We start from the raw sequence: 27,625 nt of genomic DNA on the forward strand, positions 1-27,625 counted from the left end.
ACATTATTTTGCTTTTATCTCTCAATCCGTACTATTTTATATACCTTTTCCGCCACACGCAGAACAAGAATTGCCCAATTAAAGTCAGTGGTACGAGAAACGACAAAATACATAACTTTTTTTGCTGGAAAACCTTAAATTTGTTGCTGCTGAAATTATATCGCATGAAGACACTGCGAACGAAAAGTTTATTTTGATTCTAGTTTTGACGTTGGATACGGCCGAGTGCCACAGGTTGTCTCGAAAGTGTTTAGATAGGCTAATAAACAAAACATACTGGGGCATTTGTAGAAAATTTAAGGATTTCTCGACGAAATCGATGTGGTCCCTCTTACCCCGCCGGGCCTTCTTACCCCTTGTTCCTACTAGTTATTTTTCTTTTTTGTAACATTTGCCAAATCCAATTTACAATAGCTTTATCGAAATTACGTTTTATCATAACATTTTTCATTGAAATGTGAGATGCATTATCAAATGCTCCTTCAATATCTCGAATTTGTCGCCAATTTATGGGAATATAATTTAACCGCAAGCTGACTCTAAATATTTCAGTTAGACAAGGAGTAAGACTTCCATTACTTTTTTGAATCATTACTGGCCGAATTTTATCCTTTCCTGGAGTTTTCAATAAACTATTAAACTGTACTAATGAACTTCTTTTTTTTGGGTCAGCTTGGTTAAGTCGTTTTCGGTTTTATTTCAAAGCTTTACTGATATAAATATTATGTAATTGAACTGTAAATGTTCGGTAGTACATCTAAAAAATGTATTAAGACAGGCAGATTTGCGCTGAAACACTTTATTTTTAATAGGTCCCACTTACCACGGGGGCTCTGAAGTGCCGACCTTATTTCGACCCATTTATTGATTGCCGTTTGTGAATATGAACGATTAGTTTTCGGTTGTAGCTTGTTAATACATTCACTATGTTTACATATTGTTAGAAAAACATGTACTTTTACGAAAGCCTGTGGCCAAAATATCATTTATAAAAAGGTGCGTCAAACTTACAACGCAAATTGAAAATAACGCTCAAATTTAAAATCCAATTTTGGTGTTTGGAATGCCAATTATAATGCGTCCGTTTGAGTTGTGTCTTTTAATTCTAGAAAGGATCGGTTGGAGAAAACGACGTTGAAGAGAGTTATGAGCTCCGTTCCCACTTACCCCGTATTCGCACTTGCCCCGGGGTACCTTATAAATAATCGCACTTTTTATTCCATTTATATTTTTTTATTAGAGTGGTTCTATCCCAGAAGGTCATTCACCTCTTAAAATTCCATATTTCGATTGTATAGATTTATCCGATTATTTTGCTGCTAATTTTGTAATGATTCAACCACGGAAAGTGAATGAAAAAAATTATACGCTTAAGTGCATCACAGAGTATACTTGCATAAACAGAACGCGGATCCTGTATAACCATGATTTTAAAACTTCAAACTGCATGTGCATATTGAAATAAAAGACCTTTATAATTTCTGAGGTTTGTTGTCGGAGTACAAGGTGCCCATGCATCATATTTTCGCAGATTTACATACATACAGATTTAGATACAGTCGAACAGGTATGGTAGCTAATGGACGAGAGCGGCTTTCTGGACAAACTGACACGGCTGATCAAAGCTACCCTGGAGCGAGTGGTGTCCTACGAGCGTATTTCGGGACACTCGAATCCCTTGGAATCGCACAGAGGGTTGCGGCAAGGAAATGGATTGTTCTATATGATATTCAAGATTGCTATTAAAGGTGTGATCCGACAAGCAGGCATCGAAACTAGAAGAGCTTCAACAAGAATAGCCAACTGCTAGCCTTAGCAGCCTACCTCGACATCATTACTAGAAACCTTGAGACGGCTAAGGGAATCTACGCCGGACTAAAAATGGAGACTTGGATGATAGGGTTATAAATCAATACGTCGAAACTCAAATATGTGGTAGGAAGAGGCCCCAGAGAAAACAACGTTTGCCTCTGACTGGAACTAGAAGTGGTTGATGAGTTCGTATATGTGGGATCTCTGGTCACCGCCGGCAGTAATACGAGTAAGGGGAGCCAATAACGCATTCAAGCTGGAAATCGAGCCTACTTTTTCCTCCGCAAGACGCTTCGATCAAGAAGAATACGCCCCCGCACAAAGCTGACGATGTACAAAACGCTAATCAGACCAGTAGTCTTCTACGGACTTGAGACAGTAACTTTGCTTACGGAAGACATGCGTGCACTAATCGTATTTGAACGAAAGGTGTTGTGGACTATTTTTGGCGGAGTACAAACGGAAAGCGGAGCTACGAACACTGCTTGTAGAGATTCCCATCGTACACCTGGCGAAAGTCGGGAGACTACGGTGGGCCGGCCACGTCGCAAGGATGCCGGACGACTGTGCAGTGAAATCCGTTTTCTTCAAGAACGCCATCGGCACCAGGCACTAGCTCAACTAGGTTGAAGCCGACTGGCGTGTGTTGAGACGGGCAATGAATTGGCGACGAGTAGCCCAGGACCGAGTACAATGGAGAGAAATTCTGGATACGGCAAGAGCCACTCCGGCTCTCGGCCGCTAAACACCTCGGAATTGCTGGTTCCTGGTTCCACTATTAAGCTTTGAATGCGGGGAATAACTCTAAATGAGTATATTGCATGAATATTTATACTATACGCCTAGAGTAATATTAGGCAATATTTTTAAATGAACGAGTATTGTTCATAAAATTATTCTTATTTAGAAACTATTATCATCCAGAGCTGTTTAAAAAAATGTTTGCATGAACCAATAATTCCAAAACCGTCGTCATAAATGCTTATTGCAACAAAGTTGAATTGATCAACAACCTTTTCATTCTGCATCTTTCTCGTTGAAATCTGCGCAAACACATAAAGAACCTTGACATGTACCGTGTACGTTTTCCTATAAACATAATTATGGACTAATTATGGATGACCTGAAAAAGCGAACGTTTTCGGGCAAAACTCTGAGCAATTTAGTTCTCATTCGATGGGGACAGTACCCCGGAAGACTGCAAAATAACAAAGAGGTCGAAATTTCCACAGCCGAAGTTTCTCGTTTGACAAAGAATCTACAACTGTGGACTGAAAAGTTACGCTTTCGTAACTTCCGCAGCCATGAACCAGGGAATTAATCAAAAGAAGGGCCTACAGAAGAGATTGCTACCGTTTCTGAAACGACACGAGATTAACTATCTTTTTCGACCCAACTTTATTTAAATTCGACTAAAGAGTGGTACAACGCCAATGGCGTCACTGTAGTTCCCACAGAATGGAATTTAAAGAAATACCACAGAACTCTGACCGTTTGAGAAATACTGAATGAGGGAGAAACTGAAGTACAAGTGTCGAGATGCATTCGAAAAAAAGTAATTCAAGTGAAAGTGTAATAAACAAATGGGAATACAACCGGTACAAACGAATTTCCCCCCGCACGTTCGAGTATTAAAGTAAATGTTCGAGGAAAAGTTTGGCTATGTGAGAAGTTAGTCTGCAACAATGGTTTTAAATTAAGTATAAAATCCTGTAAAATATACCCAATATACTGAAAAATAAAACATAAATTCATTCATTCACACTAACAAGTTTTTCCGACCTTAATTTTTTGTGTTTATTTTTAGTGTGTTCTTCCACTTGTTGACCAGAAAATAACTTTAAAATGATTAAAATAATCGAAAATGAAATTGTTACATTTAGCATTGTTGTACGCCTCCATAAGCTTGCGTCAAACTGGTCATTTTTAATCCCAATTTATAATGTATTTTCCTGCGCTAATGTGCTGATGTTTTACACTGTAAAACATTTCGCCGAATTTCTTCCAAACTCCTCCTGATGAATGAACGTTAAAATGAAATTGCACGCCATTACTGACTGGAAGTTGTCGTCGTCGTCGTCACAGGAATAGTAAGCTCCATTAGCAGTTGTCGCTCTCGTAAAGAAAATCACACATGCAGAAAAAAGAACTCGCACGACTTCCCCAAAATTTATGATCCTCCGGCGAGGGATTTTATCTAATGCATATTCAGTTTGAATCCTACATCAACCCATTGTAGACCAGAGTAGCTGGATTAGCACTAACGAAAGATTTTTCTTACAACTTTTCTTTTTTTTTCTTTGTTGCAGGAAAAGCTGTTACCCATTGAACCACTGTTAACGTAATAGCAACCGATAGGCATCGATGAGTCGCCATCTCACCTGAAAGCAGCTTCTCAGCAGTTTCGTTCCCGATCATCGTTTTTCCGTTCTCATTGTTTTCGGATATTTGGAAATTGTTTACTGCAGCGGACGACCTCCGGATATCGGCCACCAAGCGACCAAATCATCAACTAAAACTCGGATAAGCGTGTATGGATGTGCTTGATGTGCGTGTACGTGGGCAAGTTTTGATTCCTTTCAAGTGTTGCTTCTGCAAGATTGATTGTGATTTGCGTTAGAAAATAGTATAAAAAATAACCCTAGAGCGAGTATTGTTCACCGTGTTTGTCATCCAGTTGTATAAAACAAAATCATCTTCACCTAAATCACGCATGCCAGGCATAAATTCGTCAAGAAAAGTCAATACACAATAAAGAAGCTTTTGTGATAGTTTTATATATGAAACAAGTCTATTTTAAGAAAATAGTAAAAGTATTAAGTGCAAGTGTGCGAGTGTTTACGATTCCAGTTCAACTTACTACCACCTTTTCGAGAAGATCAAGCTCACCCAGATTTGATCCCAGATGAGACAGATGGGTAATCACTAAACTCCTCCACGATCGGGAGCTGCGTGTTTGGATATAGTTGAAACGTCTTTCTTCGCTTTCGGAAGCTTTGGCCGAAGACCTAGCAAGCAAGCAAGCTTAAACCTAAACCAAACTTTGCATAATGACGATGAGTACAAATAATTGTGAAAGTATGACTTCATACTTTACAAATTCCTATATGAATTCAGACATGCACGGTCACTATCCTGGAACTGGTGTAGACGGATTAGATACTAGTCAGCAAATGTATCATCACAGTCAGAGTCATGCGGGCCAGGGAAATATGCCACCGTATCCACGCTTTCCGCCATATGACCGAATGGGTTACTACCAACAGAACATGGATCCTGCCGGATATGCGCGAGCCGATAGTCCTTCGAGTCAGGTGGGTGGAGTGATACCTCAGCAGACGAACGGCAATCCCTTACAGCAGACGCAAGTACAAGCTCAACAGCAGCAACCGATAGTTTACGCTAGCTGTAAATTGCAGGCCGCAGTTGGAAATGGTCCGAACGGGCTCGGAACGTACGGTGCTGAAAATGGGTCCCCTCCGCTCGAACAGTTGGGTCACCATATGAACACGGCGCAAATGACAATACCTCAGCATCACATGGCGCACGCACAGGGTCAGGTGAGTGAGCATTTTTCTGCCATACGAAAGTGATAAGATAATACCGTTGATATTAGGATTGTTTCTCTCCCGATCAGGTGCACCAAAACCCGCAGCATATGGGAATGTACACAAACGCTGGCGGTGGTCCACCCGGAGTTGTGCCGCAGCAACCACCGAATATGATGCACCAGCAACCTCCACAGTTACACCAAGGACAGCAACCACCGCCAAATAGTCAAAATTCTAACTCTGGCCTACAGTCGCCACTCTACCCGTGGATGAGGAGTCAGTTCGGTGAGTTTTTGCCTTCTAGCGCCAGTACAAGATTAACGGCACTCGATTTATCATGCCACATCACATGGCACGACGTTATTAGTCATTAGAATTCTTCAACAATGCAATGCTGCTGCTGCTGCTGCCGTTGCCGTTCCTTGCTTGGAGCGGGAAAACCTAAAATTACTTCGAGACACTGGCAAGCAAGCAAGCAGCATTACCCAGCCGAACCAACAGTCGAGTCAAGCGCAAAGAAAGAGAGCAGGAAAATTTGATCTAAATTAATAATCACTTTTCTCTTTTCGGAGGCCTTTCATATTGTCTACAATTTTTTGGGTGTAATCGGGCACCGAACCGAGTTCCTAGGCGTTTCGGTGCTTCGGTTGAGTATGACTTGCTTTTCTGTTTTCAATGTTGTGCTAATGGATATTGGAACAGGCATTATTTGGGAGATAGTTGTTCATATTCTTTAGGAATGGCTACGAGTTATCCAACATTTTGGAGACATGTTCTTTTAGTACCTATACTTGAATCTTTCGTAATATATTTTATCTGTGAACATTTCAAACTTGCTTGCGAAATCTTAAAGAAGTAAAAGCCAAATTCATTGTTAAACTTGCTAGTATTATAGATACACATTCTTCTCACAAACAGAGAACTTCAATGCTTTCCTCCCTCTAATATCACTTTACTTTCGGGCAATACATTGAACAAAGTGAAGTAACGAAAAAAAAACAGTGCAAGAAATTTTTCTTTTTCCAGAGTTAATTTTGTTTTAATTCCTGACTTAGTTTTTTTTTCTCGAGTTTGCTGCCTGTGCGGCGTGTTTTTATTGCTTTTTCGTCGGGAACATGCGGAAGAGTATTTCTCATTCTGACAGCATCAACCTAAGAGCCCGGCTAGAGCGCACAATTGAAGCAACTGGACTGAAGATTAATGAAAAAGTATTAATATTAATTTCTGGCAATCTTCTGGCTTCACGCTTTTGAACAAAATAAGGTAAAAATTGCACTTCCTTGCCGCTGGCGATGAAAGGGAAAAGCCCAAATCCCCAGTAAAATATCAGTTTTCTTTCGCCAATCCTTCACCATTCGGCCATTCTCGCAGCAATTGAACTGAACCGACGATTTTCGTTTGTTTCAGAACAATTAAAAGACTATAACCGCAAACCTAATCATGCAAGCTCTCATGAATCATCATAATTTCAAAGCAAAATTATTTTTGAATTAACGTAACTTTCTCTCCACGAGAATCTGGTTTCACGAAGCCAATAATAATAACATAGCGGATGTGGAAACTTCATTGCCCTTTACTCACGCTTTTAATTCACCTGAGGAACCCGTACGAAGGAGCAGGAGAGAAATAAAACTAAAATGGCTTCCTAATGATTTTTTAATTTTAAGGTACCCAAACCAGTCATCTTCTGCTGTCGGCAGCGGCAGCGGTCGGTCGACCCCCGGTAATCCAACCGACAATGAGAAACTGGTAATAACGTCATGGCCAGCGCGATTCTTCATCTTGGTGTACACGCCGAATGAAGCCTAGCCTGGGACTCGCTTATTTCGCTTTGATTGACAGGTCCGAGCGCACGTTATTGCACTACTTTTCAAACGAAAAAAAAAGAACAACAATACCATAAAAAAATTCAATCAATCATTCGAGAGCATCCGTTTAGAACACATCCAGGCAAGGCAAGCAGTATGATTATCATTGGTGCCGTAATGATATTATGCTGCATCTAATGAAACGACCGCCATTACTGGGAATGCATTAACACATTGGAAAGAGATTTCGAATCAATGGCTAAAAAAGTATGGCTGCCTTTGTTAAGGTGGCCGATTGTGTCTGGGCGATTTTTTTTTCCTGCAAATTGAATGGAAAATTTTGAATTTATAATTAGAAGAAATTTCGTGCTGAGGAGGTTTGTTATGATCATACCTTGGGGACATTGCTTAACCCAACCTCTGCAACTAGTTTGGAGCAACCATAATTCGAAAATGGTTGATTATTTTATACCTAGTTTAAAAGTTTATCACAAGAAATCTAAACATCGAAAACAAAAAGCAAAAGAGATAATACGACAAAAGGTTTGTTTTTAGCGTTACTTTATTTAAAATTTAAATAACACCTATAACACTGCTGTGTGAATTATGTGGGGAAGACTACAACAGTTTGAGCCTAATTTAATACGATAAAATTTAGGGGAAAGTCCCCCAGTACTAGACACCTAAGGAAATGGGATACACGTATTAGAATCACGAATGAAACATTTTACAAGTCGAACGAGAAATTGATAAATATCGTTATTTAAAAATAGTGTCTCCCAATAACGGACACTTAATAGAAATCATAAAATAAACCAGTACAAAGGTTATATTTCTGAAAAATACATGCAAAAAGGTTAAAGTTCTTCTATTGTTTGCATACTTATTAACTACAGATGTTTGAAAGATTACTTTGAAGAAAAATCAACAGTTTTTTATGCATTACATCGAGCCTCTTGAGTTTTCTTCGAAAAGTTCTAATTTCCTTATTTTTTCATATTTAACATAACCATGAGTGATGTTTTCTTCTTCATCTCTTCTTTACAAAAGCTTGTTTTTATTGAAAAATTTGCAGTCCTGTTGGGAGACGGTTCAGTATCCCGTATTGGGGGATGGCAATTACTGAGTACACCGAATATTTCTTAATGAATTGAAAATCTCTGTGAAAAAATAAACTATGGAGATTGCGGAATTTTACCCGGTCGTATAACACCGTAGTACTGATGCAAAAATGAGCTGAAACATAAAAATTCGATCGACGGTTGATAAAAACAAACAAATTTCTATATTCATAAAGGATTCTGAAATTCAAAGTCACACATGCTATTTTTTTTTCTTTTTTGCTGATTTTAAAATATTGGCTATTAACATCATTAGAACTATGAAAGTCAGAAGTGTCCGGTATTGGGAGCTGTCCGGCGTTGGGAGCTGACCTGCGTTGGGGGATTTCCCCCTACAATAATTTCTAACGATTTTTACCAGAAAAATTTATCTAGTTTCAATTAGTTTAGCATCACTGTAAATATATTTGCAAAATTTCATAAGAATTGGTTTTACAGTTTAAAAGATATCAAACCCATATTACTCGTGCCAACTTTTGTAACACAGTTAGGCCATTGCAAATCATTTTTAAAGTTTTTCTCGTAGGATTTGTAGGATATGAGTTAGTTTTTTTTATAAAATCATTTGTCTGTGGGCTATACAGCCTGAAAAACTTGAAAAATGGGTGTACGAATTGAGTTAACGCTTCTAGCATGAAATAGAAATGGAAATTCAAACAGCGGAATTTCTGAAAATCGGCCAAAAAATTTTTCTATTTTTGTCTTTGTTTCGTAGATTTTTGCATGGAAAATAACAACAAGCAAGAATAAAATTTGGTTAAAAGCAAGAATAGATTTGGTTTTCACGTTTAAACTTTGAATAAAAATGCCTAAAATCCATTTTTTTGCTTGATTAAAAAATTCTGTTTGTTTTTTTCGCACCACCCCCTTCAGTGGCCCAACACCGGAGGGACAAAAACTTTTTAAAATTTTTGTAATGGCCTTACTCGCGCGTTGTATTTCGTACAAAATACAGTAATGTTCCGATTTCATCTACCCCCGATTTTATCAGCTTTTTATCCCGATTTTGTCAGCCTATAAATTTTGTTTATCTTTTGTAAAAGCACAAACATGATTTATAAAACTTTTCAGCCTGCTTGAAACTATTCTGATTCTCTGGGAAGAGTTTTTGTATAAAATGATGCTTTCTTGCGAGTAATTCGGGGTCAAAATTAGGGTATTTTTATAGTAAAAGTTCTATTGTTCCTAAACAAGCAAAGGTAGAGGTAGACTATGTTCAGCAATGTTATGTATTTTTACTATTTGTACAACTTTGTAGAACAGAAAAAAGTCATACAACAACTATAAAAACAGCTAAAATAAAAAAATGATTTTAACGATTTTTAATAGGATTTTTCTATCTTTGCTGAAGAGATAAATGGTTACTGTCCTCAGCTAAATTTCTTGTAAAAATATGCTGTAAAACTTTGCAGAACACAGCAATGTGTTATATTGAAACTGAAGAAAAATAATTTTTTTATTGCACTTTTAGGGGGATTAATCAAAATTTGAATTCCGCTGGATGATAGAACTTTTAATTTTAAGGTACTCTTCCGAAGGTGAACATAACATAAAACATAAACTGAAAGAGATAGACGTTTTACGTCAAAAAACGAATTGTAGAACGATACTAGAGCTTTAAATTGGTAAATAAAAGCAATCAGTTTTATCACACATTTTTCGGAGAAATCCAATAAAAACGCCTTGAGAAACACTTATTTTATAGCTTTTTGCATCTAAAAAGTTACTAAATCTCATTAAGTAGGAGGTTTGAAGGCAATTGTCAGTACAAAGTTTTCATAGCTTTCGAATCAAATCAATGACAATGACTTACTCAGCAATTTCATGAAAAAAAGTGGTCCGATTTTGTTCAAATTTCGTAAACTTATTCAATTTCAAAAAATTTCAGCACGGTATTTTTACAAAAATCGTCGTTTTGTCAAATTGAATCAAATTTTTTGAACGATCAAATCGATTGTCATTATATTAAAAGGTATTATTTTTCTTTATTTTTATTATCTGTCAGTAGAAATGATATAAACCAACTAGCATTTACTAACAGTTGAATTATGTTCCGAAGACGGGTCGATTTCTACCTCAAATAATCAAATCAGGCTGTCAAGGTGGTATCCATGCATACCTCGAATCTGCACTGATAAATCATTGCATCGTACTTTTAAGCCTATCACACTTTTGCCCCTTTTAACTCTATATAAATTTCTTATGTTAGTATGTGTAGTAAAGTCGCTTTAAAGCGGTCTTCATGCATACATAATCAGGCGAATTTCAAACATTTTAAAATGATTTTCCATAAGACACCATCCAAGTAACAATTCTAAAGCCATTTGGTTTTACTTGATTTTTATATGAGTTTTATTGCGGTATTAACCATTACCTTTGGTTTTATTATGGAATTACGCAATACTAAGAGGATACAAATCAAAATACACTTGTAGCTAGCTATAAAACAATAATAAAACTGTTCATAAAGCAACTTTATTGTGGTTGCTTATATTACCACGATAAAACTAATTGACTGCTTCACGTCTCTTATAAACTTACAATACGTGTGACGTAGCAATACAATATGGCGCACCAATCGAAATTGATCTTAAGACGGTTGCTTTCAATAGAGCTATTGAAACGGTAAAACCATGACCAATCAGATTTATTGCTGCTATTATGAAGACTCAACACTGAAATCATTTTTTATGCGAGTATTCTGTTTTAGCTCGCAAAGAAAATTTTATCAAAGCAAAGTGTTTTGCAGAAAGAAAGTGATTATCACGCGGTTTTCCAGTCACAGGAAGCAACCAAATTGATTTTGCTAGAAATTGAGATTGACTAGCTGATTATATTTATTTTGTTAAAACTACCATAAGTTTGATGGCGCATTGATTTTATCCACCTATCATATTAATATACACGATAAAATTAAATGCGCATGTGCTGCATACCAATGTAAACTGCTAAAATTTATTAATATGTAATTCTATTGGATATTTTATTATGGTCGCTGCAAACCAAATCGATCAGGATGATCTGACAGTAAAACTTCAACTTTTTTGCTCACGGATGTACTTTCAAGCTTTCAAAATTGGCGGACGGATTTAATATTTTTTGAAACCATGGTTCTACAATTGATGAAGGGACGGTAGGGGAAAGAAATGAAATTTTTTGTGAAGGAGGGGAAGAGCGGAAAGGAAAAGGGGGGGATATTGGTAGCTACGCTTGACAAGTAGTCATTTTGACTCCTACCTATTGTCCAATGCTGGAAGCTGCATGAGTCGAACTAATCGAAAAGCTCTAATATGAGATTAAAACCGGATTCGAAGCCACAATACCCGCCAGGGCATGTGGCTTGCTTTGAACCATAGAAGCCGTCCGTTACTCATTTTGAAGTTTATTTATGTTATTGTTTTTTACATACTCACACAGCGGATATTTTTGATTGAAAATTTATTTTATTGAAAAAAATGATTAGGGGAACAAGGGGTAAGAAGGCCCGGCGGGGTAAGAGGGACCACTTCGATTTCGTCAAGAAATCCTTAAATTTTCTACAAATGCCCCAGTATGTTTTGTTTATTAGCCTATCTTAACACTTTCGAGACAACTTATGGCACTAGAATCAAAACAAACTTTTCGTTCGCAGTATCTTCATGCGATATAATTTACGCAGCAACAAATTTAAGGTTTTTCAGCAAAAACAGCTATGTATTTTGTCGTTTCTGTTACCACTGACTTTAATTGGACAATTCTTGTTCTGTGTGTGGCGGAAAAGGTATATAAAATAGTACGGATTGAGAGATAAAAGCAAAATAATGTAAATTGTTAACTAGGGGTAAAACGGACCATTTTTCACGGGGTAAAAGGGCCATACGTCATAGTGCTCATAATTGCCTAAAGTTCTTCTGTTTAGTGTCTTAATAGATTTTAAAAATATTGAATGAAAAAACCAACTTTTTTCCTGTTAAATTTGACTAACTATTTTATTATTCTGACGGATACGCATTTCGTTTACGACTTGCAGGCTTCATCATTGTCTTTTTCGAAATAGAGTACACCTGTAATAAAAATTATCCCTGAATCTGAGATCATCCTGTCTAACACAGAGCCTCCCACGTCAAAAGAAGCCAACAAGTGCCATTCGAATAACACAATCAATGTAAATTTGGATCTAACGGAATCAAAATTCGATGATTGCAATTCACTTAACGGCTCATTTAATGTGTTGCCTTATTTGGCTGCACCTAAAGTGAAGGGTATTCAAAGAGTAAACGTCCTGCTGACAAATCAACTAAAATAACGCCAAGAAAAGAGTAAATAAATACCAGTGGAGTAAAATAATGTCTACTCTTATTTTCAAAATTGAACTAGTAGTAAAATTCCTTCTTTTAGCAGGTGTCTAAATTAAACTATACCTTCTTAGCATGTACCTAAAAACCCCTTAATAACTTGTTCTTACTTAGTTAATAATATTGAAATTGTGTTTACAACTCAAAGAAACCTTCAAATCTGCCACAATCCGCCTTACTCCGCCATGGTCCGTCTTACCCCTTTAATGGTCCTTCTTACCCCGCCTGGTTGTGAACGAGTAATTTTTAGACGTTTCGAAAATTGACGAAAAATCACGGAAAAATAGACTAATTAATTCTTTATATAATTTTTAATGGTAGATAAATGAATGCTTTTCCATGTGTGGAACAAGAAAAGGTGAATTTTCGTACACATTTATAGCTAGCAATTTATTCGCTTAGGGGGGCCGTCTTACCCCGTCTTCCCCTACATGATTGGAATGAATGATTCCAAAGATCGTTAGTCAACTTCATAAGTTTCTGAAAACTATGAAGATTGAAAAATAAATCAGATAATAGCATAAATCAAAAAGGTTTTGTAGCATAAAAGATTACAAATATTTTTAAAACAGTTATGAAATAAGTTATAAATTATTTAGAAAGAAATTTCGAATATTATAAACTGATTTCTGAAATCGGGAAATCATGTTAAAGCTATACTGTTTTGAGCTGTGTAATTAAATTAAATTCAGAACAGAAAAGTCTAAAACTTGCATGTTTTTTTTTTGAAAATTTTAGTCGATAAATAAAACATATGTATGACGAGAGATGAGAGCAAAATTGAACAAAACTTTTTTTTTCGAAAATCGCAGCAGAAAACATTTAGAATGTGGAATCAGAGCCGTCGCTAGCTAATAGAAGACTCTGTGCATTTATCGGTTGTGAGGTTTAATTCAAGCCAATACATATTACACAGATGTAGGTGTATTTCGTCTTCATCCATAGACAATTTTTTGAATTAGAATAGAATAGTCCCACAGTAAAATATAAACGCTTTTTTAATTTAAGTTAGTCCAAACATGAGCCTGTCATTCTAACACCGGCGGCTATCAGCTATATGTAACATTCATTCTTCTAGGTTTAAGGGTTAATATACGTGACTAGTGTTATTTTCACTTCAGTTCAGTTCACTTCCACGGTTCTCAGTATTAAAACTAAATTATTTAAAAGTTTTGTTAAACGATCAAAATAAATGTACATACAAATATATTTTCTATTATCAAGGCATTCAAACTAGGCAACTAAATTAGACTACAACCAAATATCATATATCATTTACTACGCTAATGAAAATTTCAACATAATCAAAAGAAATTCATAATTAATACCGTTTCAAATTTCCCTCTTTAGCTGAAAATCCGTCGTCCAACTTGTCGGCCCATTTCCCTAATAGCAAACTATCAACCGGTAGTTCTGGCTGCCTCTTTTTACCCTCTCGAAAGTTCAGCCTGTTTTTCCTACCGTGTCACTTTGCCAAATTCTGCTCTTTTGGCACTGACGTTGGGCGACTGCAACAACGGTACGGCGACAAACGGATTCGCACTGCAGTATGCAACAACAAGACATCTGCAATCAGAAAGGGCAACCATCAGAAGAGCTAGATAGATAGAGCGACACTAGACAGGAGGCAGAAGAAAAAAGGATTCCTTTCTGTACGTCATGCCGTCGTCACAGCAAATTTGCTCCAGTTTTAACTGATTGCCTTTGTGTCTGGCGGGTTAACTTTCGAAAAATGTAACTTTCAAGAAGGAAGACCCCTTGCCGAGTGCGGGTCCGGCCGAATTTTGCATAATCGTGCAGGGTTTTTGATTTTGCAATACTTGATCATAGCTGTGAAATCGGTCATAAATTCTTCACCCAATTCACTTTGGTCATCTTCTGTTTTGGGTTCCAAAGATTCATGCACAATCGTCTCGAAACGTGTTCGGATGAAAAGCAAATTTATGGCGTAATTTACAACATCGAATGCAAATATCTGGCGAAGTTTAAAGTAGCCAAGAATTTTCGCATTCCGAATCGGTGCAATATTGAAGAGGTAAATTCAGTACCGTTCGAGCGTGACAGAGGAACGGTGTTCCTTGGTTCGTTGCATTACGTGAATCAGTATCAGTGCGAAACGATAAAATCCTATCAATAAGTCTGAAGATTAGTGCATAATAGCCACCTTGTACTGGCCAGCCTACATATATATTTTCCCCTCCGAAGAATTGACATAAAAGTTATTCATCCTGTATGGTCAACATGCATCGTGACTTCTGGAAGCAGGTACGTCTTCAACGCAAAGATGTTCATTAATCGATGTATATAAATTACTATAGCATTATTTGTCGATTTCGTTCGCTTTAGTAGTGGGATTTGCTATCAAACACGGTCATAAGCTATACACTTCGATCAGGTGGCTCCAGTTAACCATTTTGAAACAGTATCCCTTTCCAGACGTCGAAGAAAGTGTCGAACAATCAAAAAGGAAAATCCTGAAAAATATCTTTTGATTGTGTTTCAGATGTTGATAAATGCGAGTGCGACACTTCTTGCCTCTCTGCTAGGAGTTGTCATAAAGAGGAAAAACCTACTGACGGTCGGTAAACTCAGCATCGTATCAATCCACACACATTCGAAGTTTTCCGGAGATTGCCGTTAGCAGCTTCTAATCCATAGCTAAAAGGGGACCGGCTCAAATTTACACCCACTTGAAGGCTGGAAGAGAGCTGCGTATAGAACAGATTTTTTCCCGTCTTCTGACGGGGAGCGTGAAAATGAAAGGAAAATCTCCGTGCCGCTGGCTTTGTCGAACAGTAAAGCACATTTTTCCGCTTTCACTCGCTCCGTAAGACGGCGAAGATTGTCAAAACGGGAAAATAAGATAAACAAAGAACGTATACGGATTTCCCTCTGGTTAGCTGGCTAAGATGAGATCAGTCGGAAAATGTTTGAAATATTAGATTTTTCCTTTCACGTGTCTCTTCCGAGCGAATCAATTTTTCAAACTTTGCTCTGAAAAAAGAACCTATTTCTCATGTCGAGCGGCCTTGAAATGTGAGAACGGACCAAGGCAACGGGACCGGAAAGTGAGGTGCATTTCCGCAGCGAGTTTTCTCTACGCTACAGTTGCGCTTACTATTGCGATTGTTATAACAGTTGACACGGTGGAAGCGTTAGACTTTTCGTCCTAACACACTTACAAGCGATCATAATTGAAAAGACAGCAATGTGCCGAAAATGCAAAGTAGATGAAGGCAAAATTTATTATTGATCGTTATCTCCTTCTTTCGAGTTGGGAAATTTTGTACGCCTGCGGTCCTCCGAGCAGCGTCGTAACGCTTCGCGATCTCACGTCGTCCGGATTTTCCCTGCCGTCCGTTGTTCGCAGCACGGTACTTACTCTCGGAGTTCCGAAATCGACGAGTTAGATGGAAAAACAGAGGAAGGGGTGCGGGGAGGGCAAGGAAAGCGCCAGTTGTTTTAAAATTACGAGCCACTTGTTGATGATGGGACAGTGCCTCTCAGCACATTTTACGCTACACCGCGAAAATTACCTTCCGTCATCCGCGACGTTTTGTAATATATTCTCAATTAGTACTTATATATACCGTTTGCAAAGTTTCGGTTCTACGGCACAATAAGTTTTTCGTATTTCTTCTTATTTTTTTTGCCTTCAGGCTTAAAAACGGTGATTGACGCGCAGCGTAATCTATTAATTGTGTTCAAAATGAGCATCATTAATTTTGCGGTGCCAGAGCGTGAGGAATAGGAAACATCGTCCTATTGAATTAAGAGATTAAAGTTGAATATCCGAAGGAAAAAAAACTGTTTTTTTCTCTCTCATATTTACTAACTCATCGTTTCCTAAATGCCAAATCGCCTTTTGGTGGTGGAATAAAATATCAATTTATAATAACCATTAATTCTCTCCTAGATGGAATGTTGATCCGACTAAGGGGCAACGCAGAGAATGGGAAAAAAATAACACGAGACTTCCTTATCAGCATTTTGGAAGATGATTTTTCACCTTTCGATAAAGCTAATTCAAAGTATGAAAATGAAAGAGAAAATAGTATGCATTGAGCTCACGAGGATGGCCCTCTTCGAACCGCAGGAGGTTTTACTCCCAGGCAGAGTGCCAGAGTTCAGAAAAGACACAGGAATATGGACGGAGGTAATTTCCGTGCTCCCATCGGCTCCACCACGCGGCAAACCGATGAAAAATTACGCTAAGAGACAGTTTGAAAAATGTCTTAATTTCAATTCCAACATTATCATATTATTTAGAGATTTTTTATATAGAATTCTCCGTTTACAAAGCCAGTGCTCACTTTGCAGCCCGCAACGTTTGCTGGTTCGTTTCTCGTGTCGTTGTTGTTGCCGTTGTTATTGTTGTTGTTGGGATAGTTTATTGTTAACTTCTTCCTCCGCTTATTCACTTTGGCTGCCAGACGAGTATGTCCCTGGCGACACACCTTCGCGTTTATTTTCCATTGCTATAAGTCGCCGTGGCCGTTATCGTATTCACGGTTCCATCAGCTCAAAACTGATGCCAAACCGAGGTTCCTATATGTCTGTGTCTCTATCTCACTCTTTCTTTCTTTCTTTCTTACTGTGTGTAGTAATAGCAAAGAGAAAAATTATCCCCGTGTTTTCGTTTGTCATTTTGATTAATCATAGTTCAATTGCAATCGATGCACCAATGATGCGAAGTGTTATTTTTTAGTCTATTACTTTAGTAAATAGTAATTATTTTCAGAATAGTAGTAATCTAAACTAAAATCTCTTAACGCTGATCGGTATCGGCAATCGTTGCTGATCGTCCTTTTGCTAAGTTGCAGCGACGCGCTTCGTACGCGAAACGACAACAAAAAAAATAAAACAAGAAAAAAAAGAAGTCACGAGAAATTGAGATGTAAAGCAAAATTGATTGCAATCATTAGCAGCATACATGGAGCATACTCAATCTCGTACGCACACACTTTGGCTGCTTCAGTTCGCGCATACCTTCATAGGGCCAAACTGGAGAATGCTTTATTTATTTCTCATTTAGGAGTCAATTTTTCCTGCAAAGTTGATCACTTTTTCCGCTGCCAATAGTCGCTGCTCTCCGGCCGGCTGCGAAGTGTGCGTTTTCCGTTCTACCAACGCAACGCCGCAACGCACCGACGCGACTTGAAACGCTACGCGTCGGGGTATAAAGTTTTTTTTAAAGCGTTGCCAGTTATTGATGGTTTGTCTTATCTGGTGTAATCAATATGATTCTAAGGTCGGGGAAGAAACAAAGGAAAATAAAAACCAGCTGGGAACAGAATTTGCTTTTTAATTATTTAAGAAATAATTTGGTTTGAAATTTGCAGTTGACTCCAACACGCTTCAGTGGTTGAAAAAATCTGAGAAAGTATGCAATTCTTCTTACTGGAGGAGTGGTTCACTTCTTACGCAAGTATCCAAAAAATGTATGATAATTAGATCAAATATAAACGGGCTTCTTGCTCTCTATTTCGGGTATTTCATTGCACCAATGAGTTTTAAAAATAAATAAAAAGTGGTAGAAGCTTATAACCCTATTAGATACAATCTTTTCTAAGTTTTTCTATTAAATTTATAGCTAATTAACTGAGTCACAGTTCCATTTGGTTACTAGTAACTTGTCTATAAAGCACATTTCTGCATAATCCGGTCAAAAAATGTATTCATTTGTTGTAAAATACTATCTTTGCAGATAATGTCATATATCGCACATTTTTAAGAGAATCTGAATTTGATTAGAATCTCAACATAATGCATAATCTTTCATTTTCATTTGAAAGTTTTCAATATTGCAAAGTGGGAAAACTTAAAACGCTGTGGTTCTAACGCGTCTCCGCAATTTTAAATTAGCGTATTTCCTAGCATAAGTATAACTTAAAGCCGTAAATATGTCGTTCTGGTTTATACAGTCACTCCATCAGTGTTGATAACCGTAAAGACACTTGAAAAAGGGTGATTTTAGTGACTAAATAAACAAAATTAGCAAATTAAAAGAGACGAAGGCAGATGGACGTAGTTTTCTTTCGAGTGGTGTGAATGAAAAACGAAAACTGAATGAATTGAAAAAAAAATATATATAAAAACTGTGAAAATAATTGACTGGACAGGGGTTTCTTGAACCGACAATTCTCAATCTCCGGTCGAGTGCGTTGTCGAGTTACACCACCGGATAGTTTGTTATCAGGGAGTGTCCTCCAGGGAGATCCAGTTTTCTTTTTGCTCTCCCAAATCGTTCGTTTGCCATATATTTAGGTACCCAGATGGCAGATTTAGGTAGGGCAGATAGCCAACTGTATTCCAAGCTGAAATACAAGCAATTCTAGAATATACGACTGTATGTTTGCGCAGGAACTATAGACATTCAAATATATGCAGGGACGGTCCGATCATTTTGACTCAATTTTGATTTTTTGACAGTACACCGCCTTAGCCGAGCAAAATTTGACAAAGTTAAGTATAAGACATTTGTAGAACTAGTTATTATCTACAACTTTCCTGAATAAAGTTTTGCTGTATCTTTTGTAGTTAGGGTGCTATAATGCTAGTACCTGATGAGTAACTAAGTGAACGTCCCATATATAACCATATATGGGTCCCATATATAACCCATATAACCCATATACGTCCCTTCTACAAATGTCCCATATATAACTTTGTCAAATTTTGCTCGGCTGAGACGGTACTGTCAAATGAATCAAAATTGAATCAAAGTGATCGAATCATCCCTGAATATATGCATCATGTCCGACAGCCAATCAGCTCTAAACGCTCTAAAGTCGGCGACATTCACCTCAAAACTTGTCTGGGAATGTATTCAATCACTCCAAAAATTGTCTTGTCGTAGCCAAGTCAACTTGTACTGGATCCTAGGTCACCGTGGAATCGATGGAAATGAAAGAGCTGATGGATCATCTCATCAATTTGTAGATGCTGAACCCTTCTGAAGCTTATCGGCTTCTGCTTTAAGAATGGAGCTAAAAGCATGGGAATGTACGACAGTGAAATCGAACTGTAATAACACTTTCAATGCTAAGCAGTCGAAACGGTTTATCTCTCCAAACGTTTCAATGACTCGCAAAATTCTGGAGCTTTCGAAGAAAGAACTAAGCATTTATACTGGTCTTATAACAGGACATTGTCCAAGCCGCTATCATCTGAAGCTAACGGGAAAACTTCAAGATGCTCTGTGTCGCTTCTACGGCATAGAAAAAGAAGACTCGCATAACACCTGTTATACCGAAGTCCGACAATCTATATAAAAGTGAGCGTGAGTGTTTGTATGTTTGTATGTTCCACCATAACTCCGGAAGTCCTTGACCGAGTTTCACCAAACTTGGTACACATATTCCTTGATATAAGGGAATCAGCACTGGAGGTTGATAAGAATGGGGAATGTTCCTAACAAGGGGGGAGGCCATAACTCCGAAATACCTGGATGTTCTTCGTCAAACTTAGCACCCATATCCTTGATATAAGGGAATCACCACTGGGGGTTGATAAGAGGGTTGTTCGTAGCAGAGTGCAGGGCTCCGAAGTGCCTGGACGGTTCTTCACCAAACGTGGCATACATGTTTCTTGACATAAGGGAATCAGTACTAAAGGAGTTGATAAGATGGGGGGAAGGGTTCATGACAGGGGGGAGGCCCTAACTCCGAAACGCCTGGACGATTCTACATCAAATTTGGCACGCATATTCCTTGACATAAGGGAAACAGAATTGAAGGGGTTGACAACACGGGGGGGGGGGTTCATAACAGGGGGTTCGTAACAGAGGGAAGGTCGTAAAAGGGGGGGTCCTAACTCTGAAACGCCTGGACGCTTCTTCATCAAACTTGGCACATATGTTCCTTAACATAAAGGACTCAGAACTTAAGGGGTTGAAATAAAGGAGGGGTTTAAATAAGGAATGGGTTCATAACAGGGGGAAGGCCCTAACTCCGAAATGCCTGGATGGTTCTTCATCATTAATCTCCAACACAGCCAGTTTTGATATTAGCCAAGTAGCCAATTAGCAAGTAGATGGGTGACAACTAATGAAAATTGATATGACCAAAGTCGCTAATCTTCTATCATCCTGCTTCCGGTTGTTGGGAGGAGTACCAAATAGTTTGCATTGAAATGAATATGCGGAGCAGTTTCAATTCTGCCGTCATTCCGCAGTACTACGAACTCATCCACAGTAGATGGCTTCTTGTACTGACAGCTTGACTACTTCGCCAGCTAAGCTTGTCTCCGCGATCATGATAACGCGATCATTTCTTCGGAAATAAACCATTCGCATCAGAGTGTTCTTCGGTTTCTTTAGTTCATCCTGCATCAGGTACAGTTCTTTCGTCTATAGTTAGCAACGAAAGAATAAACATCGCCGCAGCACGGCGACATTTTCTCTTCTCGAGAATTCGAAGATATTATTTGCTTTGTTCAGTAGTCCTCGGATTGTCGAACAAGCTTCAATCCTTTGAATAAGATGTCGCACTGTGAGATGAAACCCAAAACTAGGTGGACAAAAGTAATTACACTAAAACCGTTAATCTTAACGTTAAAATTGTGATTTTGGTAAGTTAAATGGCAATTTTTACTTCATTATTCAATACAGTCTATCAAAAAAGAGCCGACCTGGACTGATTAAACATCTATACAAAATTTAATTTGCTGCTTTTGACCAGTTTTTAGGTAATTGACATTTGAAAAAGCATAGTTTTTAAGAAAAACTGTCTGTAGCTTCAGGACCGCAGGAGATAGCGACTTGATTCCTTCAAACAAAATATGCGTTTTTGATTGATGTGAAAGTGCTCCGAAGGCAAGATTTGTGAGAAATAAACACGAAAGGAAATATTAAGAAAAAACGGATTTTTTAGAACCACCCCGTCCAATAAACTTTCAATTGCTCCATCCCATCAACCATAAGAGATGGGACTTTCATTTCTTTAGCAAAGTTACTCAAAGTTTAATGTTCTTTAACTTTGCTGAACATTTTATTCAGCTAACTTAAACCATAAAAAGTTTATGTTTTGTACTCTCTTACTATGATGGTCATCCTAATGTCATATACACCAAAAAATGCGGAAGTTAAAATAACAAATTTTCTCCGAAGATACTTTATATCTAAGACTAACGGTTTTAGCGTAATTACTTTTTTCCACCTAGATTTGGGTTTCCTCCCACGGTGCGTCGGTAGTTTTTGAACACGAATTTCTTCCCAAGTTCATCACACGTATCCACAAGGTGCAATCACCATTGTCCAGAACTTTCTCGTCGCACTGCATTACTTGAAGGAGAATCTTTCCACGGACCAGGAATATACCTAGAAGACCTGAAACTTTCTCAATTGAAAATCGCAAGCAGGATACCATCCTTCAATTTCATTGATAATTGCAATTCGTCGTTCGTCGTCAGCCATAACCTTTCCAACACACGATCGCTTCTTTTCGTTGGATTTAGACCAAACGTGTTGTTACCTTGTGGGTCTTCCTAATTTATTTCTATTGATACTGCTCCACTGCCTGATAGTCATTTTGAAAGCGAGGAAATCTCCTTGGATTTAGCCGGTCTCACTCGACACGCGCACTCAAAGCTGAAGGTCATCAAAACTGTCCAAACTCTTATTGCGGTTTTCAAGACCAATTTTGGTCTTAAATGCCATCATAAGAATGTAATAAAATCCAATTTGTTACTTGGGTTTGGTGGCACGTAGAAAATGGTCTTCCAATCGATTGTTTTTTTAGGTTCTCGTAGGTTCGTCACTCACTAACAGATCACCTCAGATCGCACGGTGCGCATAGCCTTTCGGCTGGTGCTGCATCAGGCTGACTATTAACGCAGGTGGTAAGCTTACTGCACAGCAGACACTCAGTACAGTTGATTCCCATACGTGGAAACTCAACTTATTCGTATCTCCAGAGCTATCCTGCTTCGAATCTGCTCACGTCTCATAGGATCGCGTCTTTCGGGATTTTTCTGGTACGTTTATTCCCTTCGGATCAGGCTCCATTTGCTGTTTTTCGCTCAGTATATGCTCATTTGACTACAGCGTCTCAGCAAAACAGAATTCGATAAAGTGTGTCGTTTAGGGCAATTATAAAATTAATTGTTATCTTTGACTTATGCAAAATAATTCCAATGACAGTTAAGCTTTCGCATACTCTAATGCTGCTAAATATTTATGGTGACAAACAATAATGTTGATTATGTTACATTTGTTCAACACTTATGATGAATAGTGATGTGTTATTTGTTGTTTTTGAGGTAAAATTTAAAAAAAAGTTTTAATAATGCAATGGAGATGCACGGTATTTTGTTTTAACAGAAAAGGGATATTCTAGCAAAAGAATGGATATCGTTGGTTCGACTTTGTCAGTAAAATTTTGAATCCTTGCAGTTTTGAGAAAAATTGAAACACAAATTTGGAGTTGCTGACATAATATGTAAGATATATACTTTATCGGTCCCCGATCAGGAGGCCATAACAAGATTATATCTGTTTTATAACACATTTTGATATTTTTAACATATTGTGTTACAAATCGAAAAAAAAAACTTATTAGGATGTAATTTCAAGTTTGTAACAGATTCAGATGTCTTTGTCAAGATGTCAAGATGTCTTTGTACGATCTGCTATTTTTCATATTTACATTATTCGGCTATTAACTTTTTAGTCAATATAAAAACTTTCATTCAGCTGCTAAATTATAGATTGTTTTTTTGCTCAAAGTGATTCCTGTGGAGTAGAGCAATCCGACCGAACCCATGAACTTCTACATGGTTACATTTAGAATATTCATTTATTTAATTCGTTTTCGGTGCACTTTATCTATTTAAACTAATTAACGCATCTGAGAGTGTACTTCAAAACAAAGAGTGAGAAATTATCGAGAGAGCAATTATTATAAGTGTCGAAGAGCTTAGAGACTTAGCTAAAGAATATTAACATGATTTTAAATATAACTTTTTTGGAGTAAAATATATTAAATGAAAGATGCTTATAACCCTTCAAAATTTTAAGAAAAGAAACACGATTTTTGTAATCAGCCACATTTTTCACTCTATGATCCTCTTCGTTACCTACTTTGTTTCAAGACAATTTAGCACACGTTGACTGCATTTTTATTGCTTATTGCTGCTTATTGAGTTGACTGCATTTACCCTTACTTCGCGTAACATCTCTAAAAGGTGGAACAGTTAGCTAAACATCAAAAATAAAAGTAAATTATATTTTATCAGTTACTGCTTCATGTTTACAGATGAAACTTTTAATTGACTAAAGATGATTAATAGTTAGAAAAACACATGGCTGCGTTACAAGCGGCTTGTTTTGAAATAGCTGAAAACACTTTTTAAAATACCCAGCGAAAAGAATGAACGTAGGATTTGTCAGCAATGTCTTTTTTTTTCTAATTTTATAAGGACGTTACAATTATTTTAAAAAGTTTTTGTCCTTCCGGTGTTCGGCCACTAAAGGGGGGGGGACAAAAAAAACAAAGTGAATTTTTTAATCGAGCAAACAAAAACTTGGGTTTAAGCATTTTTATTTAAAGTTTAAACGTGAAAACCGAATCTATTCTTGCTTATAATATATACGTTATTATTTTCCATGCAAAAATCTACGAAAAAAGACGAAAACGAAGGAAAATTTTTTTGGGACGATTTTCGGAAATTCCATTGTTCGAATTTCCATTTTTGTTTCGTACTAGAAGCGTTAACTCTACTTGTACACTCATTTTTCGAGTTTTTCAGACTGTAGAGCTCACAGACAATTGATTTTATAAAAAAAAAATTTGACTCATGTCCTACAAATTATTTTTTTGGTCCCCGATTTTTCAAGCCAATTCCCAAGGGGGGGGGGGGGTGACAAAAACTTTAAAAATGATTTGCAATGGCCTAATTGGACATTTGTTGAATCGGTCAAAATGGTTCAACATTAATTTCAAAATGAACGAATTAAATATAATGTAATTGTTCTGTTATCCATGAGCGTAGATGCCTGTCAGATTTTATTGGTAAATAAAACTTTTCAGAAAAAATATTCATAAAATCAGCAGTAAATTAGAATTCAATCTAGAAATGGAGAAACTACAAGGTTTCAATCTGGTAACTCCTATGAGGCAGAAACATTGATGAACTTTTATTGATAAAGGATTTTTTCAAGACTCAATTTTTCGGATTACTATCCACGCTTTATACTTTCCAACTGACCAGGTAGACTTTAGCAATTGGTTTTACGAATGGAAATTACAGATGTGTTTTGCCTTGTTTATTCATTCAACGGTCTTTATTCCAACTTTAGGAACAGGATGTGTTTGTTTCAATTTTGACCAGTTAAAACAATATGAATATGCACATTAGCATGCAATAAGCCAATTATTTATTTGACAAACGGTACGAAGTGCATCCAGTAGGTAGACACGCTCTCCTAACACGTTTTGTCAAAAGAAAGTCGAGTGACGTTGAATCGAATGCAATGAAAGCGACTTTACTTCACACTGTTATCAACATTACTCTTGCAGAAAACTTCAAGTAGCCAGTTCCTGCTCAACACAACAGCATGACAAATAAAGTGTCCCGGGCCCGGGTCCGTAAATTATTTTGCAATTTCGAGTATCATTAAATTCTGTACTCGTTTGTGCAGAGGAATAATTGGACAGCCTTGTACGTTGGTAATTGAAATTTTCAGGAGAAAAAACGCACTCGTAATTATCGAATTCCTGAGTTATAAAAAGACGTAACGATCGTTTCCCTAGTTAGTGAATAAACATGTTTACCTTTATCATATACAAATCCAATGAATTTTATATTCAAATGGGCCGTCGTTGAAGCTGTCGGGATGATACGAAAATATTGGAACCCAAATTTTCCGTCAATCCGTTCCGACAACGAAGTAGATTTCCACCGAACTTCAACCCATTTGTTCTGATACGGGCAGATATAGTACGAGTAGGAAAAAAAACTTTCACGTATCACTACAACCGTGAGTAAGAGTGAGTGTGCAGGCAGCGGCACCAGAAGATGAATAATAATTTTTTGGACCGTTTGCCGAACGGCACCGAAGAAGAAGAAGAAGGCTTAAGCCTCAAGCAGAAGAATCCTGGAGGTCTGCCTCATGGCCCGGCCGATGGCTACCCTGGCTCGGTGGAAAGCAAAGCGGGAAGAAAGCAGGACTTGAACACCCATGTCAAAAGATTTGACAGCTGACTGGAACATGAACAACCATCCCACCACTCCTGCACATTGGCGGAAACGACAAAAACTCACCGCCCCGAATCCAAACGGGCCACGGCGGGCCCGTCGGGCTTGGTCGCGGTTGCAGATAATCGAAAAAGAAGAATTCCAACCCCAGAGGGGGAACTTTGAGACAGGATGAGGGATTCCTTTTGAAAGTTGTTTTTTCCCTCTATCACACAGTGCGCGCTCATCTAAGGTTGCCAGCTAGATTGAAGCCAATTTCGTGATGAATAAAAATGTGTTCTCTGCTGCTACCCTTCGAAGCAGAGCGATAGACCAAAAAAAAGTTGATTTGAAATTCAGAAAGCAACTTTTTTTTTGGGTCTTCACTTGAAGTGCCGCTTCGAATGATGAATAAGCAATTAGAGTTCTATGCATAGGTATATTCGGAAGAGGCAGCACTGTTTAGAAATTTAAGGGGCAGGCAGCGAGAACTCCCTGGAACCGATGGAAATGGGCTTTTCCACTAATTTGGTTGTACTAGATTTGCAGCAACCATTAAATCTGCTCGCAGCTGCGCGGATTACCACGTTAATGTAAGCTGTAAATCCAATTATATTCAACTTTTCAAGGTAAACCGTTTTGCGCGTCATTCCATTAGCTGCCTAAAACTCGGCTCCTCGGCAGCGGCTTCAGCCCTCCAAATGGAACAAACTACAGAAAATGGAAAACGAATAAAAATTTTCTTCGTGTCTACACATCTAATTAAGGTGAATTTTGACACCAAATTAATTTTCATTAAATTTTAACGTTTATTAATTCCACTCTTTCCTCGTTATACGCCAGAAGCCAGAAGAGTCCATTTCTGTTGGGTGTTTTTTTTTTCTTGTCGTTGTTGGGAAAACGTAGCACAACATACAGAAATACATCACCTGATAATTCGTTGCTTTGCAGCCCATTTCGAGCCGGAGAGCATGGGATATTTTAAATCCCATCTTGCCTATTCATAATGAATCGTTAGTTTCGTATCGCTTCTTGTTTTTTTTTATTTGGTTCGTTCTGGAAATTCTGCAGCAGCCCTCGACAGTGTGTGAATTTTTGTATGAATCGTCGTAATATCAGATATTAGAATAACATCTCCTCCGTTATTTTCTTTTTTTTTTGTTTTCAGAGCGAAAACGTGGCCGCCAAACCTACACGCGGTATCAGACGCTGGAGCTTGAGAAAGAATTCCACTTCAATCGCTATCTGACCCGGCGACGGAGAATCGAGATCGCCCATGCGCTCTGCCTGACGGAACGTCAGATCAAGATCTGGTTCCAGAATCGACGGATGAAGTGGAAAAAGGAAAACAAGACAAAAGGCGAACCAGGATCCGGAGACGAGAACGACATGACACCGCCGCAATCCCCGGCGTAAACAATTGTGCTCATCTCTTCTAGCCTAGCCTAAGCGTGTAAAGTACTAGCAATTTCTATCAGCAGTTTCCTCCATTTAATTTTCTTCGGAATTCGTAATACGAACGAACGCCCATGCTTTTTCCGTTTTAGTTTTCCCATCAAACCATGTTCACAGATTCGAAATTATTACTTAATTTTCTGTTGATTATTAATATGCCTCGGAGCGAAATTTAAAATTTTGTGCTGTTCTTAGAAGCATGTCTACTGTAAACAGGAAAACACATTTACTAATTTATTATAAAGAAAAACAACACATAATATGGAGAAAAAAGAAGCAAAACAACTCATGTGACCTCAAAACTAATATTAATTTAGAATTACAAGATCTAAACATTCATCAAACGGATTGCAGGATAAAAGGAAACA

The 27,625-nt window shown here is 37.8% G+C and overlaps 1 protein-coding gene across 1 annotated transcript; it reads left to right on the top strand.

Annotated features, from left to right (window-relative positions):
* Nucleotides 1-4,862: 4,862 nt before the first annotated feature.
* Nucleotides 4,863-27,218, top strand: LOC128732746 (homeotic protein antennapedia). The gene is made up of 3 exons (XM_053826081.1): nt 4,863-5,372; nt 5,429-5,648; nt 26,971-27,218. Exons 1-3 carry the CDS (start codon nt 4,863-4,865, stop codon nt 27,216-27,218), a joined length of 978 nt encoding a protein of 325 aa, XP_053682056.1.
* The last annotated feature ends 407 nt before the right edge of the window (nt 27,219-27,625 follow it).

Source organism: Sabethes cyaneus, chromosome 1, assembly GCF_943734655.1.
Source record: "Sabethes cyaneus chromosome 1, idSabCyanKW18_F2, whole genome shotgun sequence".
NCBI classification, from domain to species: domain Eukaryota; kingdom Metazoa; phylum Arthropoda; class Insecta; order Diptera; family Culicidae; genus Sabethes; species Sabethes cyaneus.

Coding starts and splice junctions, on each gene's coding strand:
- LOC128732746 (XM_053826081.1), top strand. CDS start 4,863: ATGACGATGAGTACAAATAATTGTGAAAGTATGACTTCATACTTTACA. Junction 5,373..5,428: donor TGGCGCACGCACAGGGTCAG/GTGAGTGAGCAT, acceptor CGTTGATATTAG/GATTGTTTCTCTCCCGATCA. Junction 5,649..26,970: donor GTGGATGAGGAGTCAGTTCG/GTGAGTTTTTGC, acceptor TTTTGTTTTCAG/AGCGAAAACGTGGCCGCCAA.